Source organism: Lagenorhynchus albirostris, chromosome 2 (assembly GCF_949774975.1).
Source record: "Lagenorhynchus albirostris chromosome 2, mLagAlb1.1, whole genome shotgun sequence".
NCBI lineage: Eukaryota > Metazoa > Chordata > Mammalia > Artiodactyla > Delphinidae > Lagenorhynchus > Lagenorhynchus albirostris.
In genome coordinates this window covers 74,632,497-74,653,924 of record NC_083096.1, presented here as the reverse complement: position 1 = coordinate 74,653,924, position 21,428 = coordinate 74,632,497, and the positions used below count along the sequence as shown (strand labels likewise).

General features: G+C 49.2%; 1 protein-coding gene across 2 annotated transcripts in view; it reads right to left on the bottom strand.

Moving 5' to 3' along the window:
• Window positions 1-21,428, bottom strand: part of KCNN3 (potassium calcium-activated channel subfamily N member 3) — a 176,353-nt gene that overhangs the window by 19,866 nt on the left and 135,059 nt on the right. For both annotated transcript variants that reach the window (XM_060137371.1, XM_060137368.1), the window contains exon 4: window positions 6,967-7,108. In XM_060137371.1, the coding sequence (XP_059993354.1) occupies window positions 6,967-7,108 (142 nt within the window). The remainder of the gene's footprint in view (window positions 1-6,966; window positions 7,109-21,428) is intronic.

Here is a 21,428-nt window from a genome sequence, read left to right as displayed (position 1 = left end):
GGACCAGAGGAGAGAGCACATCATTAAGAGGCAGGGCTCAGGCGGAAGACTCCACGTGCCCCGGGCCCACGATGGGGTCTCCAGGAGTGGAGTGGGGACTTGAATTCTGGCTGGACAAGGCCAAGCCACAAAACCCATCAGGGCCCTGATTCCCGCACCCATGAAGGGGTCTGCGGTGCTCCTGGCTTAGCTGCAGAGCTGACCTCTGGGAGACTGAGCCTTCGTAAAGCTGGCCACTGCTTCATGGAGCAGGATACTGGATGGGGCTGAGGCTCGGGGGAATTTAAAACACCGAACGATCACTTGGTCATCTGCCAGGGTGTGCAGGGAGGACAGAAAATCCACACACGCTCCCCCTCCCTCACGCGTAACCCAGCCCCACTGCCAGCTCCAGAGCAGGGGGCCAGGAGGAAAGAAAGCCGTGCAGTATGGATGGATCACCTGTTGGTGGTGGAGAGTTTTCCTGAAAATAATCTAAGGAAGAGGCAAAGCATCACCCCGCCAAGACTGCTTCCCAGGGCTACACTGGTTGGCATGAGTCTGTGCACCCAGTGACTGAGCTTGCTCCCAGTTGGGTCTTTTCACTGGAGGTCTAGCCTAGGACTCAGCACAAGAAATTCAGTTCCTTCTTGCTTTCACTAGGAGGCTCATGAATTCATCATCTTTCAGAGATTTCAAAGATGATAACAACACACCTGCCTCAAATCAGGATTTTAAGGGAACCCGCAGAAGGCGTCAGTATTCTCCAGAGCAGAATTCTTATTCTGCTCTGGAAGGTCCACTCCAGGGAAGCCCAGGGAGAGTGAGTAAAAGAGGCCGCTTCCTCAGGACTCACTTCCTCTCTCCTAATCCTCTGGGCGCATGCTTGACTGTCTGAGAAATGAGCAGAAATGGGCTCATCCCAACATTCTTCCAAAGGACTTTGAAGTCCTCTTTGCTGTGCATCTTGGCCTGGTCGGGGTGGGGGTGGTGGGTGGGAATCGAGACAGAACTGCCCTTGCCCTGCTTCTCCTGCAGGCAGCAGACGACAGCCCCGCCCTTGCCTGGTTCTTGGAAGAGAGCACACGCCCCTCGGTGACCATCACCCTCTTTCTGCACGTGGGGCCCTGCACCATCCTGACCTCCACTCATGGAAAGCGACAATAAGCTCAGAAAAGTCAGCAGTCTGATCCTCTAGACGCCAAACAGTAATTATAGTTGCCACAGAGCTCAGTTTAGCAGTTGAGGTCCTAGGATTGAAGGAATCCACCAACAACATTTGCGGCTCACCCAGTTTAACGGAATACATAGGGAACCTTAAAGACTGTTTTCAAAGGTACTATAATCCGTACCAGAGTTGGGCGGAATGCACATGGTAGATCAATCCCCTACTCTCTCCTTCATAATCTCTTTCCTTTGCCACAGGTTGGCAAAGGTTGGTCGGTGCAAGGTTTTGGCACAGGTGAAGTTGGCAACGCTTTCCCCTAGCTTTTTACAAGGGTTCCCATGAAAACAATCTCATGTTTCTAGGTACACTTGGTCAGCCACCCATTTCTAGCACAACAAACTGAAAAGAAAGGAGCCTGTGTGAACTTTCCTCTTCTGACCTCATTTTCCTTTCTTGTTCAGGGACGGCCCTGTTTTCTTGGCATCTGTGACTTGCAGGAGACTCTGTGCCCAGTTTTCAAAGGATATGTATGGGCCCTTGGACAGCCTGGTCTGCAGGTGTCATCAATTGAGCCAGGCCTCTAAAAGCAAAAAATAGCTTAAAAAGAAGCTGTTCTAGAGGGAAGATGTGTGCTCCATTTCCCCTCAAGCAGACCGAGTATATAATCCCTCTCTTTTGTATGGAGCTACAAAAGAACTTTGGGCTGAACGCCCAAAAAAGGGATATATCGCCGTGTTAAAAACGGAACGTCAGATGGAGAGGGTTCTTCCCAGGCTCCAGGCTTCCTCATTTCCCTGAGTGCAGGGAAACTCTGCTTAAATCACTCCTGAAAGCTGGGGGCAGAATTAGCCTGAAGGAGTCTCCCTGCTCACCACGCCACGTTGGAGGTTTCATTAAAACAATCAACCATCCACAATCCCGAAGTTCCAGGGTCTAGCTGGATTGCTCCATGGTTCTCGCTAGGGCTCACAACCTAGGCTGCTGAATGCAGAAGGGTTCTAATGAGAAGCTAGAGTGTTCTAACTAAGGAAGCATCTATCTTATATGATTAAGATTCATTTCTGCACGGAGGCAGGAGGCTGGGCTAGATGACATTTCCCGGTTTCTTTCAACTTGAAGATGTCAAGGCTCTCCTATGGATATTTCTCTGAAGGATGCTTGGTTCTTAGCCCCTAATTCTAACTTGAATAGATAACAGTGGATACTTTCAACTTTTCTTTTAGAAAATCCATCATCTGGCTGAATTAGGGAAGTAGCCAATAATGAAGCCTAATCTGGTCATTCCCATTAAGAGGCAACCTTGTAAAGATGGGGTCAGACGTCAGCAACCTTCAGAAAGTGGTGTTCAGGGTGCTGAAATACAAACTGATCCTCTCCAGTGTGTGTGTGTGTGTGTGTGTGTGAGTGAGAGAGAGAGAGAGAGAGAGAGAGAGAGAGAAAGAGAGAAGAGTGGGGGAGGGGAGGGAAGGGAAAGGAAGGGAAGGGGAGAGGGGAGATGCAGAGAGATATAGAGCTGGAGCAGAGACTGAGAGAGGGAACAAGTTGTGCTGCCTCCTCAACAGCATGGGACAGACAGGGGAAGTGGAAAGGAAGAAGCAGACAAATAGGAAAAAAGGATGGGCTGATGGGAATTGAGTGGAAGGCAGGAAGGACAAGGAGCCTAAGACTTGAGTCAGAAGCTGATGGTCAACTTTGGCTCTTTAGAGGAAATAAAGGAAGCACTATGGGATTCCCCCTCCCTCCTGCTGTATTCACCTTTCATGTGGTATAATGATCACCTGTGTTCCTTTTGGGCCTTTTTACTTAGATGAGTTTATCAGCCTGACAGGGCCCTGTTAGCAGTTTGGGAATGCTTATGTGATACGGCAGGGATGCGGGTTGGTTTTAAGAGACAAATTGCCAAGGGCTTGGCTGATCTGGGTGTGTGAGAGCTCCTGCTGTCCTAGCTGTCCTCGTGTGGAATCTCAAAAATGGTTGGTGGGCAGGGGGGCCATGTGAGGAGAGATCGGAGTGGGACAGAAGAGGGTAAGCAGCTGCTGGGATGACTTCCATGGGGTCAGACTGTGCAGCAAATCCATGACTCAGACTTTTGCCTTCAGAGGTGCCAAGTCCTGAATCCTTTTTGACACCAGCTGAATTCCCTGGGTCTTCTCTGTCCAACACTATTTCCATGGGAGGGCTGTGGGAGGGGAGACGGTTCACCTCTAATGAGGTCGTACTTGCCAAGGTACGTGGTGAGCAGAGTACAGGAGTGAACACAGAGAGGAGCGGCTGGCCTGCGGTCAGCATGCCTAACTCATCCATAGATCTGGACCCAAATCAGAGACCCAGTCTCCTCCACTCTGGTCCTCCTACTCCTTGTTTCCAAGAGACATTTTCCAGCTGGAAAACCTTAGAATCTCAAAAAACAAGTATCCCAAGGGGAAAAGTATGAGGTGTACTTAACTAAAGAAGCAAAAAATAAAATAAAATAAAACATAAATGAAAGTGACAAATGGAGGAGGGAAGCCTGGAGGATTTACAGTTGGATTCTGTTTCTGCAACAGATACCATGTAACAACTAAAATAACATCAATTGGTTTGAAACCAAGGTGTTTCAGGGAGAAGCTCATCCTCTAAAACTGACATTAAGCAGATGTCTTACTGAGCCCTCTTTTTCCCTCCTCCCCAAATGACTCAATTCGTGCTACCTTTTACTTCATCATCCCTTTCCTTTTGCAGTTCAAAGAAGCCTCTCTCATGAAGCCTCGGGGAAAAGCTCAGTGACCCCCACAGATATCCTGGAAGCTTTTGTCTATTTGTCCCTAACTCATGAAGGGTCCACAGAGTGAGTCCAGCTTCAGAAACTGGCTATATTGAAATGGGATTCCTACCAAGGAGTCTTGGGGGCCCAAAAGTCTTCCAGATGCCTGCAGAACCAAAAAGCCTTCAAAGGCCCATTCTGGATACTAAATATTGCCAGCTTTCTCTCTGCCTTGTAACTGTCATCATAAAATTCTTTATGGAAAGATGATGCACTTTGAGATACCTGCTTTTGTGGGTGAAATCTCTCAAACACACCAGGTCTGTGCCAACAACGTCAAGTTGTTCAGACAATTATATACCCTGCTCAATGGTTGATAATTACACCGTTACTGGGATTGCCAAGAGAAAACAATGATTAAGACTATTTACAGCCCGCACACACAAATTCTTCCTTTCCCTTCCCGAGCAGGCCTTGCCTTGGCCTGCCTGGTGTCCATGGTAACCAAACAGGAAGCCCTACCTTTAGTAAAGGCACTTGCAATAATAATCAGGAGATGTACAAAGTGTCGGGAGGCTGGGAGAGGGGAGGAAGGGATTCTCAGCCATGCGAAACCCTGGAAAGGAGTGACTCAGCTGGAAAAGTCACATTTGTTAGTAAAAATGCCACCAGGGTTCCTCACTGTCAGACCCCAGAGGGAGGCAGCTGATTTTAATTTGGGTAAACACACCGACAATGGGAGGAGGGGAGCTCCCCATCCCTGTCATAGATAGGTGTATATTTACGCAGCAGGGTTTGTGCGAAAGGAGAAGGCAAAAGGCATGTGCTGTATTTTTAATACGGGGGGTGGGTATCGGTTCCTCCTCACTTGTTTGTTCTTTCCACTTTGATCACACCTCTCTCCACAAGAAACAAACACTCCTTTCCAAGGAGCTGCTACAGCCCCAGCGGTGCTGAAGACCACACCCCAGGAGAAGGCAGGGAGGGGCCCAGGGGTCCTGCCCACCCCCCCCCCCAGCCGCGCCAGCGCAGAAGCCCGGAGATGCAGGAGTGAGGGACCCAGGGAAATGGTGGCTACGGGGCCGCTTCTTGGATGGGGCACAGCTCCGTGCTGAGAGGGCGAATGGCTGGTATTTAGAAATAACGGAGGCTCCAGGCAGGGCCATCCACCTATTGGCAGCCCAGCTCCGTGCGGGCCTGGCTGAGAGCTGGTGCCGAGGCACAAAGCTTGCGCCCCACGAGCGGCTCTGAGACAGGAAAGCTTTGGCCTTCGGGCGGCATTTCATTCCCTTCTGGAAGGAAGAATCATTCCTTGGTTTCCTGGTGACAGCTGGAGCTGTGCCAGATAGACTCCCACTAACCGATGGGAGGTATTTGTTCTGAGGCCTTACACTTACCCGTGATTTACCCCAACCCCGGCGCTAAGCCTTTTCTCATTAACTGCTGCCCAGGACCTGCTAATATGCACCGGCTCTGGATTTCAGTCGAAAGGGGAGAGGACGGTGTCCAGTCGTGACCTGGCAGCGCTGGACCCCTCCTGCTCACCAGCCCCACGGCCCCAGGCCTCTGACCCTATGGCCTCTGCTGCTCTGAGCTGCCTTGTCACCGAGATCAGTCCCAGGAGGCCACCAGGCTGGTGAGGGCTTAACCCCCTTCCCACTGCAGAAAGGAGTCACTTCCCTTTCAGAAGGAGGGTCTTTTGTGTCCTCCTGGAGAAGTGGGGGTGGTGACTGAAATCTGAGGGAGCCCTGGAAGGATTTTGATGATGGGGGGCGCAGAGAGGGCTCCCTGGGGAGGGCTGCCGTAACCAGCCGCGGAGACCTAGGACCAAGTGACAGGCCTCCTGTCCACCCTCACCCCCACAACACCCAGGCTTAGCTGCCCGCTCCTTCTCTGACCCTCGGCTTCCTTTTCTGAAAGGAGGACCCAGTGTGTTTATTCTGGACTCTGGGGTTCTCGGAAGGAGGTCAAAGAGCAGGGCTGCCTGTCGCGGCCAGAAAGCACAGCAAGGAGATGAGCCCTCACCCCCGGCCAGTGAAGGAGTAGCGACGGCAGGGACGCCGAGGGCTCGCCAGCACTGAAGGCGGCGCAGCTCCTTGTTGCTGACGGAGTGCGTTAACACAAAGCATTGCAGTTTATCCCCATCACCAGCCAGGGAGGAGGGTAGAGCAGGCCTCCCATCCGCACTTTGTACTCGAGCATGCTGAGGTCCAGCAGGCTAAGTGCCCTGCCTGGAGTCCACAGTGAGGTCATGGGGTCAGAGGCCTGCGGCTGTGGGGCTGGTGAGCAGGAGGGGTCCAGCGCTGCAGCGAGCAACAGGGACTCAGACTCTGGGGTCCAACTCCCTACCCACATCTCTCCCAAACTCCGTACTGTGTGGCCATGTGATGGGCACGAGTGTGTGCAGGGGTGGGGGATGGCAGGGTGATGGGCGGGAGGAATATACACCTTGAAAGGAGGCAGCACAGCTGCTGGACACCTGGGGAGAGATGGGGATGCAGTCACAGGCTAGCTGGGTGCCAACTCTGGGAGGGAACTGGCACTCGGAATCTGGTACCTCAACATTTGGATGCAGAGGCCAAGAGTTGGCCCAGGGCCATGTCATCAAACCAAGACCGAACCAGTGGCCAACCCAGTCTAGGACACGGGTCTCTCATGGCCGGCTCAGTGAGCTCTAGCTATACTCTATCAGATGTGGTACCAAGGTCTGCGGGGCCCAGGCGACAGGAAAGAGGACAATGAACTTAAGCCCTGATGCTCACCGGGGCTGGTGGATGGGAGCAGAGGGTAAGACCCACGGCCAGCTTCTCTCGGCCCATTTCTGGGGGGCTAGGAAGAGGCCATTAGCTGTCAGGAACCGGGACATGGTCCTATCTTAGACAAGGAAATGAAACAGTGAGAAGCCACGCAGATTTCACATCCGCCTTTCTACGTGCAGAGACACACACGCTGGCCTGTTAACTAGCAGCTGGCCCCATGCCCGGATGAGGAGGGCCCCCTGCGCCCACCATAAAGGCGCTACTCCTAGCAGCATTCGGTGGGTGGGGAAGGGTAACTGGCCGAGGCAGGTACTCACCATGATGCCCGTGAGAAGACAGACACCTTTCCCACAGTATGTGTGGGGCACCATATCCCCATAACCAATGGAAAGGAATGTGATAGAGATGAGCCACATGGCACCCAGAAAGTTACTAGTTACGTCCTGCTGGTCATGGTACCTGCCGGGGGGGAAGACAGGAGTTAGTTAGTGGAACTGCCATTCCCGGGAGTAAAGGCTCTGGGCAAACCTGGACAAAGGAGGAAATGTGACATTTTGCTGAGATGGAGACAGCAGCGATGGTGGCACACGGATCTCTTCAGGAGACTGAAGCTGCCGCAGCTCTGCCCACCCAGGTCCTGCCTACAGTTCTCCGTCCATCCCCCCAACCCCCCACCACGAGCTTGGTCCCAGCGGTAACATGTTTCGTCATGATTTGCACCATATCACAGACGTCCTTTCAGTAAAATACCTTTGGATGAAATCATGCAGTAACAAAATTTAGATTTTCCCTTCCAAGCTGACAGTCTAAATGTATGTGGATGTGATTAATCTGAAATCACAAGCTCCTGAACAAGGAAAATGTCAAAAAAAAAATCACCAAACGCATTTAGCAATTTCCTCTAAGAAGGCTGATGGAGCCCAAAGACTGGCACCTCCCAGGTGTCTGGAGGGAGGCTGCAGTAGCCGGAGTTCTCTTGGAGCTGTTTCCAGGGGGAGGCTCTGGAGTCTCCACGGAGCCATGGCCTCCTCTTCTGAGCTGGATGGAGGCTCGTGGCTGTCCTGCCCTGGGAGTAAGCAGCTGGAAATGTATCACCACCATTCCCTCTGCCAGATACCCATTCCACCCCATCCTTTTCCTCCCTCCCTTCATCCCCAAACACCAAGGCCCGCTGTGGGCCAGGCTCTGTGCCAGGCACTGAGATAGAAAGATGAACAGGATACAGCCCCTGCCTTAGGGTTCTCAGCCCAGGGCAAGGGTCCCTCAAGGATGCAGACATTTGTGAAAGCGTCAGTAAGTGAGTGGACGAGGCACCTGGAGGACGGGAGGGAAAGGGCAATGACCTCGACTCAAATGCAGGAGGATTAGTCAGAGGCTTGAGTTTTCCAGGCCGGCCGGGGGAAGAGAGTTCCAGGCAGAGGAAATGCTCTTATGCAAAGCCAGGGCCCAACCTGAGTGCAGCAGGTGGGCCTGGCTGCACCTGGGGTGGCAGGGCAGATGAAGGTGGGTCCTTTCTCAGAATGTTCTCTAACAGGATGAGCCTGAATGACAGGGATATCACTCCTTGATAAACTCTTCCCATCAGCCTCTTGGAGGCCACTGGATGGGAAAGGTGAGATGGGGCCAGGGTTGGATAGAGCAGAAAGCCATTTAGGAACCTTAATCTACAGAACTGAGTTACCAGCAAGGCTTACATGACGTGCTTGGGATGGGGTCTGGTACAAGGAGGCCCCCAGAAAGTATTAGCTGCTACCGTCAGTGCTCTCCCTGAGCCCCACACCCCCACCAACAGGGTCTGGCGCCCAGTGGGCAATTGACAAATGTTGCTTTTCTTACCCTTACCCCCCTCCCCAGGTCAGGTGTGCTGGCAAGGCTGCAGATACAGGTGCATCTGGAGATGAACGTAAAAGGAGGCAGAAGTCTGCTAATCAGAAAGGAGGTGGAGGGCACGTAAGTGGGGAACACCAAGGGCACTCTGTGACGGATACCGTTTATTGACTCGCGCTGTATTAGCAGGAGCCACACGATGCAAACTACCCTGTGGCTAGCTAGCGCTCTGTGTACAAACGCGCAGATTCTCACAACATCCTGTCAAGTGTTTTTGCAGGTAAGCAACTGGAAGCACAGAGGCATTGAGTGACTTGCCTGAAAACACACAGGAAGTAACCAAAGCAAAGCCCATGCCCTTTTCGCTATTCCTTCAGCATTAGGGAGATGGAAGCGACTGCTGTGTGCCTTGGGGAATGATGAGGAAGTGTTAGCAACAGGAGGGCACCTGGGCTCCAGTAGCAAGTGATGAGGTAGCTATGGAGACCAAGGGTCTGATTTTGGAAGGCCTTGAATTCCAGGATAAGAGGTTTGGATCTGTTCTTAGAGGCCTTGGAAATGATTCTCGGTTCTTGAGCAGATGAATGACAAGATGACATGGCCCACTGGGAAGACTGGTCTGTAGGTGGTAAGTAGACAGATTAAAAAGATGCAGCACAGGGGTGGGGTAGCCAGGTGGGAAGCAAATGCGCAAAGCCAGGAGGGAGGTGCAGGCAGCAACCTTCATGGCCCACCTGAGCCTGGCCCGAGCAGATCCCGGTAAGCACATCGTTGGTGGGCCGTCCAGCCCCAGCCTGAATCCTCTACCAGCAACTAGAGGAGGGTGGCTTTAGCCTTTCACAGCTGTCTGCACAAGGGCGTGCATGCCCAGAACTCTAGGGGTGACATCTGAAAAGCAGACATCCCTCCCCAAAGCTCTGCTGGTTGTCTTACCTGCCCTCCCCTACCTGCTTTGCTTGCTCCCCAGTGATACTCTGTGGCTACCCAGATGGCATCCTGGCTGCCTGCTCCTTCCAGTTGGCCTCATGTCCCCAGGGCTGCAGTGTGTCTGCTCATCTGGTCACGCTGGAGTAGCATAGGCTGTTGGTGCCCAGGTCTGATCCCCAAGAGGGAGTGTGCCCTGCCCTGCCCCGGGACACCAGCCCCATCCCAGGTCTGACAGGGCCTTGGATGGGCAGCCACACTCCCCATCCCATTCCCCACAGCCCTGGGTCTCTGCAAGGCCCTTGGGCTGATGTGGTCCCCTCCACTCACAGCCTGCTGCTCTTTGGCCAGGAAGAATGGTAGTGACCCTGGCTCTAAGGGCCTGTGCTGAGGTTAGTGGCGGGGATTCCTTCCCTGGAGGGATGGACTTTGGAGTCTGTGAAGCAGCGAGACTCAGTGACAGGTTGAGTGTGGGGACACAGACGGGGCAAGACTTAGAGATGGCTCCATGCCACAAGCCAGCAACAAGCAAACACATGCGTAGAGGACAGCCGGGGTCGTCATCTCCTGGAAGGGGTCTTGGGTCAGGTCTGATGACAGTGAGGTTGAGGCAGTGGGTAGAGAGGAGGCGAGCCTGTGGTCTCGGGCTCAGTTTCCCTGGCTTCGAGCCCCAGCTCCACCTTAAGTAGCTCCACGGCTGTGGGCAAATGACTTAACCTCTCTGTGACCCAGTTTCTTTATCTGCTGATGGGAGGAGTAAGGAAAATAATTCACCAGCAATATTAGCACAGTGCTCGGCCCAGAGCAAGTGCACACCAAGTGTCAGCAATTACCACTACTGCTGAGATTGGTGTGTGTTATCAGTCTGAGAAACAATCATACAGTGGCAGGGATCTACAGGTGCAGTGGGTAGAGGGTCCCAGCAGGGAGGGAAGAAGATGGAGGGAAGGATGAAGATGGAGGGAGGGGTGAAGATTGAAGGGGGGATGATGATGGAGGGAGGGGTGAAGATGGAGGGAGGGAAGAAGATGGAGGGAGGGATGAAGATGGAGGGAAGGGTGAAGATGGAGGGAGGGATGATGATGGAGGGGGGAATGAAGATGGAGGGAGGGATGAAGATGGAGGGAGGGATGAAGATGGAGGGAGGGATGATGATGGAGGGAGGGATGATGATGGAGGGGGGAATGAAGATGAAGTGGGGGGGATGAAGATAAAGGGGATTGAGGATAAAGATGTCTTGGCATTGAGGCTGGAAAACTATCTGATGAAGGGATGAAAGGAATCTACTGTAAGTTCTTGGACAAAGCAGGGACACGAGACACTTGGTATCTGAGAATGATTCTTCTAGCAGCTACACGTAAGACTGATTAAAGAAGACAGGTCCCAGACAGCGAGAACCTCTAGAAAGTTTGCAGGTACCCGAGGAGAAGCAATGGAGAGACTTGAATGCTGAACTACGGGGTTTGGACTTAATTCGCAGCCTATCTTCTGTGGACTTACTGGCTTTGCTGTGCACGTGGGTCTCTAAAGTCCTCCTTTCTTTGCTTAAACTAGAGTTCCTGAGCTGCTCGGCTGCCCTCAGGACCATGGCCCATCCTATTCATATGTGGGTGGATTCCGAGGTAAAGAGATCAGAACTCAAAGTGGAATTAAACAAAAGCAACCAGTAATGTGTCTCTCTTTTTAAAGTTGAGGTTTGATTTACTGCTTCATTTTTCTCTAAATTCTCTTTATGTTCTTGTGGGCTTCTTTTTCATTCACCATTTAAAATCCCTTGGTGCTAACTATGTGTACTGAGGAGAGGAGAAGCAGATCTTGAGGATGCTATTCATTCATCGTTTGTCAGACTTTGATGATCTCCCCTCTGACAGGGGCTATTGAAGATCTGGAGATGAGTCGGACAGGCACCCTGCTCTCCCGCAGCTTGGAGCATCGTCATGGAGATAAGATACATGTGCAACTCACCAAGCAGGAAGTGATAAGTGAGAGAGCAGGGCTGGTGATTCAGGACCGTGGGAGTGGAGAGGAGGGAAAAATTGTTTCCAAATCTATTCACAATTTTAGAGTGGTTTACACTTGTCACAAACTCACATATTAATCTCACGATATTTTTTGCAATAGAGAATTTTTTGGAGAAAAGAGTCCCATGTTTTTCCTTAAAGGCTAAGGAGGAAAAGGTTGTAGGTATTTTTTTTTGTAGGTATTTTTTAAGGGTTATTATAGTTATTAATTTATCATTAGCGTGTGTGGACTATGGTATTTTTCACTTTTTAATATTATGAAATAAATGATAGATATGGAAGATTGTACAATTGGGTAAAGATGGTAGATGAAACACACATGTTACTTTTGCTCTCTCTTCACATCCCTCTACAACTAACAGTTTTAGTTTCCTGCTTTTAAAAATAAGCAGACAACAGGAATCCCCAGACATCTGAGGAAAGTCTCAAATGTTAAAGACACAGACCAAATCAGTCAATTAAACAAACAAAGAGAAAAGACTCTGGATCAAATACTGACCATTAACAGAGAAGAACTCTTGAAACAAATCCTGTAGTTAACATCTTAAGAGAGATAAAACAAGATATTGGACCCATGAGACAAGGATGGCATGCTATACCAACAAAGTCCTCCCACAGGGCTGGAAAATAAATTAAGGAAGTTTCCCAAAAGACAGTGAAAGAGATGAAAATAGGAGAAAAATAGTGAAGCAATCTACCAATTCAAATACCGAGAGTCTCAGAAAGAGAGAACTGGAAAAAAAGAAGGAGGAGGAGAAAAAAGGAAAAGAAGGAAAGAAGTAATCATTAAAGACATCATTAAAAAATTTCCCAGAGCGGAAGGACACACGTTTCTAGATTAAGGGCCCACTGTTCCCAGCCCAGTGGATGGAAATAGACTCACAGCAAGGCACATTATTGTGAAATTTTAGACCACCAGGGGGAAAAGAGAAGATGCTATGGAGCTTCCAGGGAGACAGAGAGAGGTCAGACACAAGAATCAACAGTCAGAGTGACTCTGGACTTTTTCACAGCAACACTGGAAGCTAGAAGGCCATGGAATAAAGGCTTCAAAATTCTGAAGGAAAATTATCTCCAAATCAGAATTCCAAACTAGCCAAGGCTCTCAAAGATTTGCCTCCTTTGCACCCCTTCTCATGAAGCTACAGGAGGGTGCGCGTCACCAGAGCAAAGGAGTAAACCCAGAAGGAGGAAGCCCTGAGATGGAGGAAACTGGGGATCCACAGAGGAGAGAGGCCCGGGGTGATAGCACCAGGAGGTCCTTGGGTGACGGCCATGCACCAGGCGTGGAGGGCAACCCGTCCAGACTGGAGCAGGTCAGGCAGCTCTGGAAGGTATTTCTCCAAGAAGATGAAATCGATAGAAAACCTGCAGTGCCTAAACATCCTGAGAAGAAATTTAGACAACTGTCAGAGTCTAGAATTGAGTTAGTGATAAATACACAGCAAACTAAGCAAATGAACAAACATGGTAATTAACCAGGAGAAACAAAAAGTTATGCAGGGAAGGAAAAGCTATCATCCTTCACTACAAGGCTCAGCTCTGAATAGAGTCAAATTAGTGTTGGCTGAGTAATGTAAACACCGATTACTGATCTAACCAAAAACGTGATATAATGATGAAAGGAGGATAGGGGGACAGGAAGCGTTGGAGGGGAGGAAAAGGAACTAAATCCTCATCTTCCGCTGTGGGAAGGGGATAGATGATGCCGAAACCAAAGCACCGAAAAGCAGCAATACAGTGTGTTCTGAAGAGACATGGAGGAAAAGGTTAAAATTAATTAGCAAAAGAAGGTAAAAGTGCTACCCCTGGGGAGGCATAAATGGGAAAAACTGGTGGAGGACAGCAAATACCACAGAACAATTGACTCTAAATGTATGCAGGTATAACTTCCATAATATCAAACACAAAACTAAACCAAAGAGAAAAAGACCACAAATATATATCACATAAAATTAAGTTACGAAGCATAAGAGTAAGCACTCCTGAACTCACTGTCCTGTTGAAACTACTTGTGCATTTTCTCCATCCTCAGCCTCCCACGTCCCCCCAGAGATCCTCAACATCCTGAATTTCATGTTTGTGTTCTTGTTTTTCTTCACAGTGCTTCTCTTTTAAAAAAATTTTTAATTCTTTAATTTAATTGAAGTATAGTTGATTTACAATGTTGTGTTAGTTTCAGGTTTACAGCAAAGTGATTCAGTTATATATATATATATATTTTTTCAGATTCTTTTCCCTTACAGGTTATTACAAAATATTGAATAGACTTCCCTGCGCTATACAGTAGGTCCTTGTTGGTTATCTATTTTTTATATAGAAGTGTGTATATGTTAATCTCAAACTCCTCACAGTGCTTCTACCTAGCTATGTATACCTACCTAAACAATATATAATTTAGTTTTGCCTATTTCTGAATTTTATGAAAATGAAATCGTACCATAAGAGTGTGATAGGCAGCCTCTAAAATGACCCCCAGTATTCTCCCTCCTCCTGGGGTATTCACACACTTTTGCAATCCCCTCCTTTTAAGTGTGGGCTGGACCTAGTAACTTGTTTCTAAGGAATAGGATATGGCAGAATATGGCTATCACTTCTAAGGTTGGGTTATAGGAAGACTGTGGCTTCTGTCTGGGAGATCTCTACCTTGTTCTCTTTTGAATCTCTCTACCTTGTTCTCTTTTGAATTGCTCTCCCTTGGGAGAAGCCACCCAAGTGGTGAGTGAACTTGGGAGCAGAAACCCCTTAAGTCAAGCCTTAAGGTGAGACCACAGGCCTGAACTACAATCTCATGAGACCTCTTGAGCCAGAGGTACCCATTTAAGCTGCCCCTGAATTCCTGATGCATAGCAACTGTGAGATAGCAGATGTTTGTTGTTTTAAGCTGCTAAATTACAGGGCAATTTGTTACACAGCAGTAGATAACTAATACAATGAACTCTTCTCTGAATTGCTTTTTTCTACTCGACATATATGTTGATATATGTGACTACAGTGTACTCTCATTCCTGTACTGTGCTTCATTATATGAACATACCATTATTTATTCATTCACCTATTGATGGACATTTGGGTGGTTTCTAGGTTTTTCCTCTAATGAGCAATACTACTACAAATATTCTTTTTTTTTTTTTTTTTTTTCCCGGTACGTGGGCCTCTCACTGTTGTGGCCTCTCCCATTGCAGAGCACAGGCTCTGGATGTGCAGACTCAGTGGCCATGGCTCACGGGCCCAGCCGCTCTGCGGCATGTGGGATCTTCCCAGACCGGGGCACAAACCCGTGTCCCCTGCATCGGCAGGCGGACTCTCAACCACTGCGCCACCAGGGAAGCCCCTTACAGACATTCTTAATCATAGTTCCTGGTTGTGTTAGAGTCTTAGGACACATAGCTAAGAGTGGATTTACTGGTTTGTAAGGCATGTACATATTTAATTTCCTTTGAAAATGTCAAGTTATTTTCCAAAACGGCAGTACCATTAGGTTTCTACCAGCAGTGAATACGTGTTCCTGTTGCTCTACGTCTTTATCAACACATCATCATCTGACTTTAATTTTTGCCAAACCAGTGGGCAAACTGGTATCTCATCATGCTTTTACTTTACATTTTCCTGATAAAAGCTGTGTATCCTTTTATATGTTTATTGGTCATTCGTGTCTCCTCTTCTGTGAGGTACCATTCATGACTTTTGCTCATTTTTCTATTGGTTTTTCTTTTTTTCTAATTCATTATAAGAGTTCTTTATATAATTCTAGATAAGAACTTTGTCAGTTTATGTATTGCAAATATCTTCTCCCAGTTTGTGCCAGGTCTTTTTATTTGCCTTATAGTACTTTCGATGAACAAAAGTTTTAAATTTTACTATAGCTGAATTTATCATCCTTTTCATTTATAATTAGCAACTTGTATAATTTTTTAAAGAAATCCTTTCCTATCTGCGGTTATAAGACTTTCTTTTAAATGTTTCTAAATGTGGCCTTTCACATTTAAGTCTTCAATTCACCTGGAATTGATTTTGTGTGTGGTGTGAGGTAGGGATACAACTTCATCTTTTTTCATATGGATAACCAATTATCCCAGGTCCACGTAACAAGTAGTTCATCCTTTCTCCCACTGAGAATGCTACCTCTGTCATATAGATTATATATGAAAGTGAAGCTATTTCTGGGTTCTCTATTCTGTTCCATTGGCCTATTTGTCCAACCCTGGAGTTACATTATACTCCTCTTTGTAACCTTTTCTGGGTACCTTCTCAGAGCCTAAGTCATGAAAGGTGCTCAGTAAATATTTGTGGAATGAATATGGCCTACTTGTTGCTTTTCCTGTCCCTTTGTGAAAGCGATGCTTGCTTTAGTAATTCAGTGACTCATGTTAAGGTGACTTCAGCTGTTCTCTTTGGCAGATAAACTTTTGTCAAAGTGGCTGCCAAATTCCTTGGGCTTGGAGTTGGTTCTCACTATTCATAAGGACTCAGCTTCTTGACAGTAGCAGTGAACGAGCTCTTTTCATATGGATCGTAGTGATTTAATGGCTCTAGCCATTTGTCCTGGGTCTGGTTTGTCTGTCGGGAATTTTCAGGAATCAAGCCAAGTGGATTCTTTGTCTTCACCTTCCAGTCATTCCCCAGCTTCACACAGTCAGATCCCAGCCCCCACTGAGCTGTGGAACCCCTGCTTGCTCAGTTCTCCAGTGAAAAACCCAACATGTACCTGACCCGACCCCTTGGTGGCCTTGGATCCCATTGGTGCCTCCCTCCTCAGAACAGTCCTCTTGGCATCTTCAGTGGCTTGCTCTCCTGCCTTCCTCCTGCCCTGACCATCCTTCTTGGCTTCTTCTTCTGGCCTCCTCTTCAGTGTTGCTGTGCTCCAAGCTTGCTTCACACCTTTCTTGCTTCTCTCATGCCTGCCACTGTCCTCACTGTTCCCTTCTAAATGACCCTTCAAGAAGCAGCTCAAAGCCCACCCTGACCCACCCAGCCAATGTGGGCTCTCTGTCTCTAACCCCACACCACTCAGCTTCTGCACTCTCCATTTGATGCCTACACACTGTCTTTGGTAGGAGACCACCGGTGTGGACCATGGTTAGGTGTCATGGTGGACTACCTATATTTGAATCTGGGTTTTGCTCCTTAGTATCTACATGACCTTGTCCTCAGTTTTCCTATCTGTAAAAGGGGATAATACTTGTACCAGCTCACACAGAGTTACCTTTAGGGTTAAATAAGCTAATATTTCTAAACCAGTAGAACAGTGCCTGGCACATAGACACACTAAAAAATGTTGGTTATTGTTGTGCTGTTACATCTAGTGTGTATAAGCCTGGCCTTGTCATAGCAGAAAAGATGCAGGATCTGGAGCTGAAGGACTGCCTTTCATGCCCTAATGGCTTTGTGACCTTGAACAAATTACTGTCTCAGGATCTGTTTCCTCTTTACCAAATCAGGGTATAATAATGTCTGCCCTGGCCATCTCACAAGGTTGTGGTGAGGAGCGAAACACTTGTTGAATGTATGAATGAATGATCCCATTTTGTCTTTATCACAAGCCAGTAGGACAAGGTCAGAGGGACAGGGGCTGTTTTCCCAATTTTATAATTAAACAATGAGAAGCTCAAGAGACTAACTGGCTTCCCTAACTTCTCAGAGCAAATGAGTGAAAAAACTGGCCGGAAACCCGTCTTTTTTCTGATTCTAGAAATGGCTGCAGTGAGCAGGACCCAGGGTGGGGCGTGGTGGCAGCGTCTGTGGGCCTGGGCAGACGCCAGCCTGTCCTAGCAACGTGGAGCTCCTGCTTGGTCCCTGCCAGTAGGACAATGGCCAGGGGACTGTGTGTGACTGGCGAGTGAGTACCAGCTGGGATCAGGGGGCCTGAGAAGCTCTTCTTAAGGGAAGACATTTCCGTGGAGTCCTGGGTTTTACCCCCATCCCTACCTCTACTTTTGTCTTGGTTGCCAATATAATCAACTCCTAAATATCAAGGGCTCTCATCACGCAGGGGCATGTGATTCCAGCGTTGGGGAGAAAATCACCATTTCTTAAGCATATTATGAGCCTTAGTTTAGGGGGACTTGAGAAATGCTTGAGGTATATGAAAGAGTACCACTGAAATTCAAAGTTAGCTGAGGAATAAACGGCTTATTACAGTGACTTTAGAGCTACTCCGTTATTCCAGCTATAAGTGAATTCACATAAAGACCAAAAAAAAAAAAATTCTTTCTCTTCTTAAAAACAGTCTCCCTCATAAACATCTTAAAATATAAAATAAATGGCCCTGGAGGCCCAGGGCTAACCACCAGCCTACTGGACCACATGTCTGACGACACACGCATCCATGAAGTCACTCCCTCACCTGCCTCATTCCTATAGCCAGTGTTCTATTTTTTACAAGCTGGCTTTGAATTTAGGAAAATAAGGACGTTTCCCTCCACCAGGTAATTCAAGGCAACAGCGCTGAATCTTTCCAAGGCAAACCTAAATCTAGTCTCTTGTTTCCAGCCCCAAGAACTAACAGCATGGGTACAAAGCCTCTGGTTATTTTTAAAAGGGGAGAAAACCACCACCACCAAAACAGACAAGTCCAACAAACAACCAGACAGAAGCAGCTCATCCCCTTTCTGTGACTACGGTGGGTGTGTCTTTTTCTCTCAGAGGTGGTGGCATGCATGCCTCCTCTGGCAGTTTTCCTTGGAGACTTTTGCCAAATGTGGGCGAGTCGGGACATCTGGCTGGTGTCACACATCTGGATGCAACCTCTCTACAGGGAAGTCTGAACAAGAATGCCAGCTCAGCTTTTCTTGGAGTGTGTTTGTCTTCTCTTGGGTCTCTCCCTCCCTTTGTTAGGCTAAGAAGTTTTGTTCGACTTCCCCACTTCGCAAATGGATGCAGCATTTGAGGGAGGCCAGCTGCCATTCCTTCCACAGTCTGTTTTCTTTACAAAGAGGAGCGCTGTCAACGTCTCTGCATGGTTATTAAATTAAAAACCAGATGGTTCATCTGGCAAACCTTTCTGAGTCAGTTTCACTATTTGCAATGTTTTCTTTCTTCTTATTAAAAAATATTTCCATGTTTCCTCATTTGGAAATGTTTAATAAAATGCATGAAAATGGAGAAAAACAATATGTTTGGAAGAAGCACTCTTCCCATGGGAAACATGTCTTCCACGGTCTTTGGAGGTGGCGTGGCAGAGAGGGGATGGGGGCTCAGATCCCAACTCTGCCACCTGTTAGCTGCATGGCCTGGGTAAGGCGCTCACCTCTCCATGTCTTGGGCTTTCCTTCTGTAAAACAAGATGTAAAACCTCTCTCATGGGATGATGTAGGTGGTTAAATGAGATAATGTGAGACCCCATGCAGCGCCTGGCAGTTACTGGGGGCTCACTACATGAACTCATTCAGTCAGCAACTGTGAGCAGGCCCCTACTATGCGCCAGACTTGGCACCTACTTCAGCGAACTTACAGTCCAGTGAAGGAGGCTGACACCAAGCAATGCCGAAAGCTGAAAAAGGCCGAGTTAGAATTGAGACGCGTGCCAAGACGCAGCATGGGGTGCCCTAAGCAGGGACCTCCTCTGAGGATGCAACCTTTACACAGAGCCACCCAGGACGAGCAGGGATGAGGCTGGTGCCCAGGGGTGGGCCGGGGTGGAGGTGCTCCAGGTGGAGGGACTGCCCTGGAGAAGGCTGGGGGAACTGGGAGGATGTGGCTGGAGAGGCAGGGTGGATGAAGGATGCTCTCTCCAAGCACCAGCACTGGGCTTTGATGAGAAGAGCTGCTGGCACTGTTGGCCTCCCTGGCACCGGCTCCCTGGGCCCTTGTTTCCCTTCCTCTCCCTCCTCTGTCTGTCTTTCCATTGCCGATCTGTCTTCTCTCTCATCCTTCTTTCTCTCGTTCCTTCCTTTGAAACACCCCCCCGCCCCCCTCTATGTCTCCTCTCTCATTCCTCTTCACTGGCTCAGTCTCTTTCTCATCCTCTCCTCGTGAGCAAAGCCCCTCCGCGAGGAGAGGCAGGGGCTTCTGTCTCCAACCAAGGGGGTGACAGTTCCCGTGGGGACACCAGTCTTTCTTGGCCTCAGGTTGGTTTTGCTTATCCAGCAAACTTGTATTCTGCACCTACTGGGTGGCCATATACCAATGGCATGAGATGAAACAGCCCAGGGTCCCTGCTCCAGGAAACCCCCCCCCGCCCCCCGCAGAGTCAGACTGCCGGGATGCCAAGTGGGGAGGGCTGCACCAGGGGTAGTACCCATGTGCTTGTCCTCCCAGGGCCTGGAGACCGCAGCCCTCTGCTCTTCCGGTGACCATGTGCCTACTTGTGGTTTCAGCTGCCACCCCCCAGGCCTCTGAGACCAGCCCAAACCTCCCCTCTGAGCTTCGGACCCGTGGACCCACCTGCCAACACGGGGCATATCCGGGGGGACAGCAGGTAAATTACGTTCAGCTTATCCTGGGCCCTACTCATTACCTGCCCCCTGCCTTGTGCCCGGATCCCCTCCAAACCCATCCTCTTCCTCCTGCATCTCCTATCTGTGGGCAATACCACCACCCAGCTGTGCCAGGACACTGGGCATTGTTCTCGAACTTCCTCCACTGTCACCCCACATCCAATGAGTCCGCATGTCAATTTGGGCTCCTCTAGTTCTTCCTCTTTTTTTTTTTTTTGGCCGCACCATGCGGCATGCGGGATCTTAGTTCCCCGACCGGGGATGGAACCCGTGCCCCCTGCAGCGGGAATGTGGAGTCTTCACCACTGGACCGCCAGGGAAGTCCCCCTCTAGTTCTTTCAAACCTGCCCCTCACTCGTCATCCCCGCCACCACCTCCCGGGTGGAAGTGGCATCCTACCCCATGTCCATCATGGCAGAAGTCTCCCAACTGGTCTCCTTGACTCATGGTCATCATTGTGTTCCCCTCACACGCTGCAGCCAGGGAAAGCTTTCCAAAACGGAGGACTTTCCCCCACTCAAAACCCACTAGTGGCTCCCACTGGCCTAGGGTAGGGGCATGGGTTGTTCCTCAGCCTCAGCGTGGAGACACACAAACAATCCATCCAGGACTAAGAGTGGTTGAAGAGTTGACATCTGTGAAGGATTTATGAGATAGTTTCAAGGTTACCCCTATGATAACATCACTCTCCCAGTCTTATGTTCTGATTTGCTTTCTCCAGTGGAAAGGAAGGGCTAGGACTCCGGCTAGGCTGGTGGAAATGATTTATAAGCTGGGGCACACCCACAGCAGAAGTCAGGTATCTCAATACCATCTCTCCTGCGTCACTAGAATAAAGGAACAAAGTAAATAAACAAGGTTGGGAACTGTTGGCTGTGATAGAGGATGAAGTCCAAACTCTTTAGACTGGCCTGGCCCCTGCCTACCTCTCTAACCTTGAGTGCAGCTGCGACCTCTCACTGACACCCCCTGGCAAGCAACTGCTTATTCTCTCTCCCACCCTGTGCTCCCCCACCTCCAAGCTCTGCTTGTGCTGGTCCCTCTGGCTGGAGTCCCCTCAGGCCCAGAAGATCACCTCCTCCAGAAAGCCTTCCTGGATCAAGCACCGTCTGCAGAGCACCCTTAGCCCCAGGGTCCTCTCTGTTACCTCCTACCGCAGTATCTAATCATGTGCTTGCTCCTGGGGCTTGCCCTTCCGCATGGTCCAGTGCCAGTCCCGGGGCCCTGGCACTTGGAGGAAGCTCTGAGAATCCGCTGAAGGGGGCAGTGAGTGAACAAGGGTCCAGTGGATGTGACTTTCAAACTTGGTCTCATCTCACTCCCCTCCACGAGCCTCTGCTTTCTCACTGCTTCTGCCTTTGGTTTTCATTCAGTTGCACCCTCCTGGGGCCTCAGTCTTCAGCCTGGGAGCTTTTTCTCTCCTGGTTGAGCCTTTTCCTGACATTAGTTACAGAGTGTGATTTGGAAGCAAAGGGGCTTCACAGCTCTTGGTGTTTTATACACAAGAATACCAGTGGTTGGGATTCTTGCCAAATATTTCCTTAGAGAACTTAGAGATGATCTATTTCT